General features: G+C 46.2%; 2 protein-coding genes across 3 annotated transcripts; both read left to right on the top strand.

The window, feature by feature from the left end:
• Positions 1 to 358: 358 nt before the first annotated feature.
• LOC123095979 (uncharacterized) lies at positions 359 to 4,907 on the top strand. The gene is made up of 7 exons (XM_044517555.1): positions 359 to 764; positions 1,359 to 1,400; positions 1,959 to 2,093; positions 2,350 to 2,585; positions 3,416 to 3,452; positions 4,273 to 4,330; positions 4,434 to 4,907. The coding sequence occupies exons 1-7, from the start codon at positions 639 to 641 to the stop codon at positions 4,511 to 4,513; spliced, it is 714 nt and encodes a 237-aa protein (XP_044373490.1). The 5' UTR covers positions 359 to 638; the 3' UTR covers positions 4,514 to 4,907.
• A 691-nt stretch (positions 4,908 to 5,598) lies between these two features.
• LOC123095980 (pentatricopeptide repeat-containing protein At3g49730) lies at positions 5,599 to 9,643 on the top strand. Of its 2 annotated transcripts, none has more exons than XM_044517556.1 (3): positions 5,599 to 7,898; positions 9,058 to 9,254; positions 9,331 to 9,643. In XM_044517556.1, the coding sequence occupies exon 1, from the start codon at positions 5,672 to 5,674 to the stop codon at positions 7,466 to 7,468; it is 1,797 nt and encodes a 598-aa protein (XP_044373491.1). In that variant the 5' UTR covers positions 5,599 to 5,671; the 3' UTR covers positions 7,469 to 7,898; positions 9,058 to 9,254; positions 9,331 to 9,643. The 2 variants fall into 2 exon arrangements, with proteins under 2 accessions (XP_044373491.1, XP_044373492.1); XM_044517557.1 differs by having other exon boundaries at positions 9,351 to 9,643.
• Positions 9,644 to 10,609: the final 966 nt, after the last annotated feature.

Genomic DNA, 10,609 nt, shown 5'->3' on the forward strand with positions numbered 1-10,609 from the left:
ATAAAAAAATCCATATATAAAGTTTCATAAGAAGTACAGCCGTGCATTGTGAACGAGTGTTTGTTTGATCTGGATAAAGTTGATTGGATAAGTGGGTCGAATTGGATCAACGTGGCTATCAACCTATAACCACTTCCCTGACGATCGGGGTCAGATATCCAAATCGAAATCCATGTTAATCCAAGCATAGTTTCAGGAAACCCAGCCCCAGTCTATCAATCCAAAGCCGCGCGCATCCAATGGACGGATGAGAAATGTTCCACCAAAAATCCAACGGACGTGGAAATCCCGCTATCCGTGCGGAACACAGTATCGACCGACCGACCGAACCCGTGTGCCGAAAGCCCGAAGCAACGAGATTCCACTCATCTAACGCGTCGCCACGCCATCACTCGGCTGCGGCTCCGCGACCCGTCTCCTCCTCCCCCTCACCGGCCGTCTCCCCGCACCGCCCACCAATCCAACTCCGAATCGTCCTCCCCACACCCCGAGGTCGCCGGTCGCCGCAGCGCGGCAGAAGCCGGCGGAGAGGCTAACCGAAGCGGCAGAGGGGTTTGATCCGGGAAAGCATGAGCCTGGCCTCCCGCGCCCCCCGGCGTCGAGCTCGAATCGGGAGATAGGAATTCGCGGAGGAGGAGATGTCCTCCTCGCAGTCGCAGGAGGGGAAATCCGCGGGCGCTGGGAGGGCGCAGGAGGAGCGGCCTTCCAAGGCCTGGGGGCTCCTCGTCTTCGGCCTCGTCGGCGCCGCCACCGCGACCCTCGCCGTGAGCAACCCCACCCACCTCCCTCTCCGTCCTTAGCGCTTCCCCTCTCACGTTGTTCTAGCTTGGTACATTTAGTTCTGGCTTGTAATAATCGCGGTGTGCGTGATCAGGCAGCCTCGCTTGCTCGTTTAGTATCACGGCTTCCATGACGATTTGCTCCATTTAGTTCCGGCTTAACTGCAGTCTGCTGTACCATTCACAATTCCGCATCAACTCTGTTGTGGAAAGCACCGCTGCTCTTCTGAAGGATTTAGCGTTTCTTATGCTATTTACATCCTCCTGTTGTTTGAAGTACATGGCACCTGACTTGAATCCTGTTAGTAATGCTCTTGAACCAGAGCAAGGCCCTCCTCTTGAGATTACACGAGCACAGCAAATGGGTAAATGTTATGCTTAGGACTGCACTACCACACTCCCTGTCTTGCGTGCGAGGTGTGTTGCTACGACCTATCAGTAATATGAGGTTACTGCCAATTGCTTGGCCTCTTTGTTATCTTTGTGATATTCAACTTGCTCGAAGATAAAAGGTATTTTAGTATCTTCTGCTACATTTCATTTGATCGACATTTTTATTTGTATTTTCCTCTGTGACAGGTTGGCCACGTTCGTAAAAGTGTTGATTGGTTCTACACTCAGGTACCTTACTTAAGTCAATGTTATTTTCTTCTTCGATTTGCCCCTTCTAAACTGTCGGAAACGGCATTTTAGATCATCATGATTGGTGGTTGTGAGCTTGTTTACCCCAAATTTGTGTTTATGTCTAGAGTCTTCAGCAATACTATGTTTTGTAGTTCGTTGTTTTTTATGGGAAATAGCAGAAGGATCCTTAGGTGGATGTAATGGTCTGATGAGAATCATTATCTAGCTCTCTAAAATTTAGTACTGTTCATCTTGCTCTCTAAAATTTAGTACTGTTTGGTGTTTAAGATTTTGCCAAGGTTAGCCTCTCGTCATTGTCTTTGGCCTATACTAGTACTAAGATAGACCATCTAGCGATCTCACTTTTGTATTGCCAGAATTATATTGGTTCAGTTATTAGTCCAATGTGAACTATACTTCGAAGACATAGGGAGAACCAATAGGGGATGACGAATTTATCATCCTGTACTCAGTTATACGCTCAGTTTTCATTGCCTTTTGACTTCTAAGTGTTTATTTATATGCTATTTTTTCCTGCTGCTCTTCCGTGAAAAGCTGAATAAGGTGCAGACAACATCTTCTTGGAGGAAGACAAGTAAAAGCTCCACCGGTGGAACTTTTAGTGACGATGCTAGGAGAAGATATTATCAACGTATGCAGCAGGAATTTGAGGATGAACAGGAAAGAGTTGTGAGTTCATTGAACTGTTCACACTATTTACCTTTTTAGAACTTAGAATTTTTGAAATTATGCTCGCTATATATATATGTGTGTTGCCTCAGAACATTGCCTGCAGTAAATGTAATGTGAATCCATGAGAAATTGCATTGTGCTAAATTAGTAACTTCTTGTCCTAACCCCAAATTTTAGTTTCTCAAACATTGCCCTAAGAGTTACTTTCTCTGTTTACTCCTTCAGTATGCTGATCTTTTGTTATTTTGGCCAGCAAAGAATAAGGCACATGCAAAGTGTTTTCAACCGAGAGAGGAACAAATTCAGGAAAAGTTATGAAAGTTGGAAGGAGAATGGGCCCCCAGGTGGATATAATTACATCCCGCGGGATGACTGGTATTGGCAGTCAGATACGCCTAACTCGGAAAATAAAAATAGGCGGACTTATACTCCGGCAGGACCTAGGGGTTATCCTATGTCGCATCATTACACCGTTCTTGGTCTTGATAGGTATTTTCATGCCTATTTAAACCTCTAGCTGTATATTTCTGTTCATCTTTCAATCTGCTTATGGCATGGTTGCCGGTTCTTCACGGTCATACCTTTGTGAGGGACTTATTTTGTAGCCTTGCACAGGATTAAAAGTGGAATGCGTGTTTATGAGTGATCAGTTGACTCGTTGTGCACTTGAATGAGAGCCTCAGATTGTATGTTGCAAATCCAAAAGAAGGGAGATGACGCATTTGGTAGATTTGCAAGCTCTATAGAGGATTTCATATGAACATCCATTGACTTGACTTCCTTAATTACGTGTACTATGTTCTGGATTATACGTCAGTCAGATGATCAATTTTTTTGTATCACCAATATGATCTTTTTGGAATTGACTTCTATGATCACTTGTTTTAAGAAAATAAGCTGTCATACTTTGCTTCAGTAATCCCTCCCCAGACCCCACCTTGTGTGGGAGCTTCTATGCACTGGGTCTGTCCTTTACTTTGCTTCAGTAATGCCAATTTTTACGAGTCAAGGACCACATACCTTAATGGACCTTTGGTAGTAGCAAGTTGACAGGGTACATCACGAAGCAACTTGCAGCCGTCCGACATCAGGTGTCAGGATCATTATTGCATTGCTGTGCTGTGCTGTGTAAAATATTTGTCTTGTTTCTCAAACAAAGAGGTTCCCAGTTTGTTACTATCTTAAGAAAATATTAATTGAAGTACTTTGAAAAGCATCTATAACACCAAACTTGTTCTTTACTAATTATAATTATGAACATGATGATTTTATCCAGAGTTATACTTCTTTTTGTGACAAGCCATGTTATTTCTTTATAGATCACGAGGGACTCCATACACTGATGCAGAAGTAAAGGTATTGCAATCATGTCATCCTATTGTCCCTCCAGCCCTCTGTTCAGTTTACTTTGAACTTGTCCCACCTAACGTGATCGTCTTCTATATTAAGTCGGGGTTGATCTTTTTATGTTGATCATGCATCGCTGATTAAATATCTAAGCTAACCTTAAGATCCTTAAGGAGACTGTCATGCCAAATTAATTTTCTTTAGACAACAAGGGGTTTCCATGGGATTCACTTTAAGAACTTTGATGTTTGAAGAACTCGAGATAAGCAACCTTCAATGAAAACCCAAATTATCTCTCCAATTTTTCGATTGCTACTCCTTTGGGTGAAGCAATCAGTTAATGTTTTAAATGCTTTTCAATGTATTAAGGTGGTTTTGAGGAGAGCTGATAATAGGTTGACTTAAAAACCATGTGGTTCATAAAAAAATATTTGAGTTTTTTTCCCACCATTTTTCTGAATGAGGATAAGTATTTGTGTGCCAATTCTGTTTTCTCTTCGCATTTCCTTGTATCTTTTCTACTGGAAATTCTTAAGAACTGGTATATCCTTAAGTATTTTGTTGGGTTGAGAAGTATTTGAAAATATTGGTGGCTACATTTGCGAATATTTAGATAAAAAAGTTGATTCATTCACAAAATCAGGAATTGAAAGCATCTTGTATGACTAGTTAGTAGGCTGGAAAATCGGAAGTGCACTTTGGTTGCTCTAGACCTCCACACATCAAAATGTTTGGATTGTTGTTAGTGTGAAATGTTAGTATTTTTTGGTATGTGTGTCAGGCCTGACCAATGTGGTTTTGTTTTCTGACTTTGGGTCATCATATGCAGAATGCTTTTAGAACAAAAGCAATGGAGGTCCACCCTGATCAAAATCAAGATAATAGAGGTAGTTACCGTCTTCCTTAATTTCTTCACGGACACCATGTTTCTTCGGACACAATTGTTTGTGGTTGTAGTTACTAATACCATTAACGTTTTATTATGTGCAGAGACTGCTGAAGAAGAGTTCAAGGAGGTTGTCAAATCATACGAGGCAATAAAACTGGAGAGGAAAAATAATGCAAGTTGATGCGTTTGTCTATTGGAGCTTCCGGTGAAGACTTGCGCCAGTTGTTACAGCCCCGGTGCGCAGGCCATGCCATCAGGTGGATGACAAACAAAAAAATTCTCTGGCTCTTGCAGCCTTGCGGTTCTGTAGCGCAATTTTATACATGAGTTTGTTGGTGGGAGCACACGTCCCTGATGTAGTAGAAGTAGGATATTGTCGACAAAGATACAAAAGATGTGTTTCTATAGCTAGTGAGTTGACCATAAACTGGTTAAGGAGCCAACATTTTTGTTGCCACCTGAGGAATATGCATCCCAGTGCTGTACGCCTGATGGTTAGTGTCTAATTGGGTGGAAACTGAACAACTGATTGAAAATAAAAGTTATTGGCACATAACAGGGTGTTTATTATTTCATCGAGCGGTTCAGCACGTTGTAAAATTGTACTCCCTTTGTTCATAAATATAAGATGTTTTGTATATTTCAATATGAACGAGATATAAACTGAAATGAGTGAACAAACACACTAACATATGTCCATAAACATCTGTTTCGGAAAAAAGTTATAAAACATCTCAGGGCTCATTTGATTCAAAGGAATTCTGTAGGATTTTGGGAGGATTGAAATATTTAGGAATTTTTTCTATATTGGCCCTTTGATTCATTGAATTGGATTCCATAGGATTTTTCTCTATGGATTTTTGTACTCCCTCCATTCCTAAATATAATAACGTGTTATATATGTATTTTTTTATGTAAAGAACGTCTTATATGTAGGAACAGAGGAAGTACTACATTTCACAGAAAATCTGACATCCACTCTAATCTTCTTTTGTAATTTCATTGTTTTTTCTGTGGCATCAAACACTCCTTACTAATTTTATAGGATTTCAATGGATATGCCACTCCAATCTTATATTTTTCTGTTCATGTATTTTAAAATCCTACGAATCAAAGAGGTCATTCATTATAGTAATCTCTCCGTCCCAGGATATAAGATCAATTTTTACACTATCAGCTGATACTATTGGTTCAGTCAGGCGCCCACTGATCATCAGTTCATCACGAAATGCAATCTTGCGGTGTTGTGGTGTCCGTCACAAGACATGCAGTTGTTCGTTTTCAATGGCACACAGAACAGATCAGCAGAACCCCCGCTAGTCGTCCCACCACCGCGAGGATGCAGCGCCTCCTCCCGGCCACCCTCCGCCGCCGCCGCCTCTCCACCGACGCCGCCCCGGACCACAGCCTCGCCTCCTCCGCGGAGCACGCGCACCGCCTGCTCCGCCGCCACGGCGCCGACCCGCAGAGGCTGGCCTCCGCGCTCTCCGCGTCGGGGCTCGACCCGGCCTCCCCGCGCCTCCTCGACGCCGTCCTCCGCCGCTGCGGCGCCGCCTCCTCCCTCGCGCTCGGCTACTTCCACTGGTGCTCCCCGTCGCTGCCCACCGCGCCGCTCCCCTCCTCCCTCGCGCTCCTCGCCAAGTGCTTCTCCCGCGCCTCCGCCGCGCCCTGCCCGTCCCTCCTCGCGCCGCTCCCCTCCCACCTCCTCTCGGCCTCCATCCTCTCGCCCGTCCTCCGCCGCCTCCCGCCGCCGCGCGTCCTCCCCTTCGCGCTCTCGCTCCTCTCCTCCCGCCCCGCCCACGACCACCCCTCCCTCTTCCTCTCCCTCCTCGAGTCGCTCTCCAAGGCCGGCCACGTCGCCGCCGCCGAGCGGCTCGTCGAGGAGCTCCAGCCCCGGGTCCCGCTCGAGCTCCGCCACTACACCGCCCTGCTCTACGGCTGGTGCCGCCTGGGCAAGCTCGACGAGGCCAAGAACGTGCTCGCCCGCATGAAGGCCGCGGGGGTCGCCTCGGACGTCGTCGTCTTCAACACCCTGCTCGCGGGGTTCGTCGCGGACGGCAGGTTCGAGGACGCGTTCGAGCTCACAAGGGAGATGGAGCGGCGGGATTGCCCTCCCAACGCGGTGTCCTACACCACCCTCATGCAGGGGCTTGGGTCCAAGGGGAGGGTTGATGAGGTAATGCGGGTGTTTGTTGAAATGCGGAGGAAGGGATGCACGCCGGATTCTGTCACCTACGGCACTCTGGTTACTGCGTTTTGCAAGGCCGGCAGGTTATCCCAGGGGTATGAGTTCTTGGACTCCATGTCGAGGGACAGGCTGCGGGTGGATCCTGGAGTGTACCTTGGGTTCTTTGTGGCGCATGAGAAGAAGGAGCAGCTGGAGGAGTGCTTGGAGCTGATGGAGAGGATGAGGGAGTGCAGGTGCCCCCCAGACCTCAGTATCTACAATGTGGTGATTCGGTTGTCCTGTAAGCTCGGAGAGACGATACAAGCCATGGCATTGTGGAACGAGATGGAGAATAGCGGGCTTAGTCCTGGGGTCGACACCTTCGCAATCATGGTGACTGGGCTTGTTGGCCAGGGATCGCTGGTCGACGCGTGCAATTATTTCAAGGACATGGTCGGGAGAGGGCTATTTGTTGCACCACAGTACGGAGTGCTGAAGGACCTCCTCAATGCATTAGTCAGAGATGAGAAACTTGAGCTTGCAAAGGATGTTTGGGGTTGCATTGCCAGCAGAGGTTGCGAACTAAATGTGAGTGCATGGACAATCTGGATCCATGCACTGTACGCGAAGAAACATGTCAAGGAGGCTTGCTCGTATTGCTTGGACATGCTTGAGGCAGGGCTGATGCCGCAACCAGACACATTTGCAAAGCTAATGAAGGGACTGAAAAAACTGTACAACAGACAGATTGCTGCTGAAATCACTGAGAAGGTGAGGTTGATGGCAGAGGAGAGACATGTAAGCTTTAAAATGTATAAGAGGCGTGGGGTGAAGGATCTCGAAGAGAAGCCTAAGTCAAAGAGAAGGAAAGGGCAAAAGCGGAGTCGGGGGAGGCAGACCGTTCAGGGTCAGTCTAGAGAACATGCTGACCTTTCGGATTCTGCCGATGATGAAGAATTCCCGAGTTGAGTTAAACTAGAACCATAAGTGGGTAATGAACACCTTCACTTGATTGAATTGTTTGCGGGAGTGATTGGTTTATGAACCAACCAATAAGGAAATATTGGTCTTGCTGAAAATGGAGCAGGTTTGCGTTATCTACTCACACCTGATATTGATACTTGAGCCAAGTGACACTCCGATCCTATCTGAAGTCCATCTGCCAGTATGTACTTCAGTTTTGAAAAGCTTTCAGGGGCTAATGATATTGGGGCCTTTCAGTGCCAGTGCAAAAGAAAATAACACCAATATACAATACTACTATGGCTGGAAGTGAGTCCAGCCTGTCTGAGCTAGGTTATGCCTGAACTAGCTTGTTGCAACTGGAAGATTGATCCAAACAAGCTTGAGCTGAGATTGAAGATGCCAGGGATAAATGCAACAGTTGCCAACTACACAAGTAACAAAACTCATCGCTCCATCAGTTATGAAGTAGAGAGTTAGTAGTGTAACGTTACATTTTGAACTTTCTGTTTCACTCTTCATGCTTATCTCTGAGATACTAAGAGTAGTTACTGATTTATTGTACGAATATACCTAAACCCACTTAAAAGTCTGATCTTGGTAGTTGGTACAGAATGTTTATGTTCACTGTGATTGAAGAGTTGATACCTTCTTATATCATAACTATTATCTGACGATATATTACTTGTGATATGATTTTTTTATTGAACTGTGTAAACCATGTAAATCCACATTTTTTTTACTCAGCAGTTGCTTTTGTGGAAGTAAATATGTCTAGTTCTAATTTGTCTATTACATGCTGGTGCTGGCATTAACATTAATCAAGTTGACCCCCCTCATTTCCATAACATTTTAATTTAGTACTGTATTGATCTTTAATCAGGTGCACACTAAACCTTTTGAGCTTATCTAGTTAAGTGCATGCCATGTTCTGCAATATGCAGCTATGCTTATGTGCACTTTCATCCACTGGTGCTTGTGCTTTATCCTGTATGGTCTCAACTCTCATGCATGGAGATGGATGGAATATGGAGTGCAAGAATATTTGGTGTTAGGCAATATATTCTCCATTCTAAAAAGCATATAATAACTTAAAATTGAGGAATGTTTTGCTTGTATATGCTGTGTATTTCCTAATAGAAGTATAAACGGGTTGTTTCTTGATATGCTTAAAATTAAACATTGTTGCTGAGACAGAAGTACCAATATATATACAGGCATCTCAACAAATTTAAACACTTAGCTGTTCCAGATTTTAATTTCTGAATCAATCTTATGCTTCTAACGCAGAGCTTTGTCCTTGTATCTGAACTAAATTAAATATAAAAACTAATAATTGGAATCACTCATAATGCCTGGGATTTAATTGTAACGTCATGGATTAAATACTAATACCAGTTTGGAACAAGATAAGTGAACATAGTCATAATCTATATAGATTGGATTGTCGACTACATAGAGATTTTTAGATTGCCAACGATTTGTGCTGGTTGTATCAAGCTAGAGCTATCTTTTCACCGCTATGATGTACAAATTTGAACTATTGTTTCCAATATGCAAAAATTATACATATGCTTGAAATCTTATTTGTGCAGAATGGAGTGCAAAAAGATAGGGCATTTCAGCTGATTAAGAGTCGTCGTTGGTGGGCACGAAGCCATTGTCAAGGACACTGTCATCTTAATATTATGCTGAGTGATTGAATTGCAATGCCAAATCAAGAAGTGGAAGCAGATTTGAACCAACATATTTCATTGCTAAGTGGGAGTTAGGGAAGAACACACGGACGCAGGTACCAGAAAGCATTACAAGCATTAGATATTCTGTTACTAGACTTAACTTTGCTTCTTGCCCTGAACATGCGATAGGGAAATTAACCTAACTGCAGAGGAAACATTGCGAAGAATTCCTTATCCTCAGTTGAGAAGAACTCCTCCACCAACTGATCAATATCTACTCGACACGTTTCCGGAATCACAAGTTCAGAACCCCGGACGTTGATGGTGTAGCTGGAGAGGAGCTGAACGGCTGTGAAAGGAGGGTCAGCATCCCTCCGTGTGATGGGGTCTGACCAACTTATGGCTTCAGCGACCATCTCTTCTGTCCCGTCCTCGAGGTCAAACTTGTAGACGTCATGGAAGTAGAAATCACCGTATGGATTCATACCTACTAGGTGGTAGATGCAATTGGCCTCAACAGATGGGAACTTATCGGCATCAACAGCCAGGCACCTGCAGCAGCCGACGAAGATGGCGTGGCGACCGATGCTCTTCACGGGCTCGAGCACACCCCGGTTAGAGTCGTCCATCCTGAAAACCTGCATGCCATGCTGCAGCTTGAAGCGGTGAACACTTCTCCCAGGGATTGTACCAGGTAGCAGCGGTTGTTGTTTGCATGCTCAATCTCAGGAGCAGGAGCATCGTCGACAACATGCTCGACAACATCAGACCAGAACATCTCGGACGGCTCAACGGAGAACACCCTCATCAGATGAAAGACCTCGCCGGCCACAGCAGCTGGCAGCGGCGGCAGCGGTCTCTGCTCGCCGTCAGCATACATGCCGCCGGCGACTGCCAGCCGGATCAGCGGGTAGGCGTCCTCCTCTTGGTACACGGCAAAACTTCTACTGTCGGAGCCAGCCACGTACCGCTTACGATCCGAGTCGCAGAGCAAGACGAGGGTGGGGGCTGACCCGATGACAGCGGCGACATCCACCGTGTCAGAGGGCACGGTCGCCCTGAAATGGATCATGTGGCCTGTGAAAGGGTTGAGGACGCGAGCGGCGTCGTAGTCGTCGTAGTCCGCCAGCACGAAGAATCCACCGGGAGTGGTGGCGACGTGCCGGTAGCGGTGGCCGCCGAGCAGAGGGAGCTCCTTGCGGGGGGAGCGGCCAGTGTGGGTGTTCACCAGGAGGCGCGTGTGCTCTCTCCGGAAGACGTCGTCGTCGAGCACGACCCACTGCCGGGGACGGAAGCGAGGGTCGTCCGGGCTGTCCTTGGGGTCGTCGGTGGCGGAGCGCCAGCTGCCGCAGACGGCTCGGAGGTCCATGTAGTAGTCCACGTCGTTGGCGGCGAGGAAGCAGTCGGCGATGCGGCGGACGAGGTCGCACGGGAGCGAGGACCAGTCCGCGGCTGCCATGGCCAAGAC

This window comes from Triticum aestivum, chromosome 4D, assembly GCF_018294505.1.
Source record: "Triticum aestivum cultivar Chinese Spring chromosome 4D, IWGSC CS RefSeq v2.1, whole genome shotgun sequence".
Taxonomy (NCBI): domain Eukaryota; kingdom Viridiplantae; phylum Streptophyta; class Magnoliopsida; order Poales; family Poaceae; genus Triticum; species Triticum aestivum.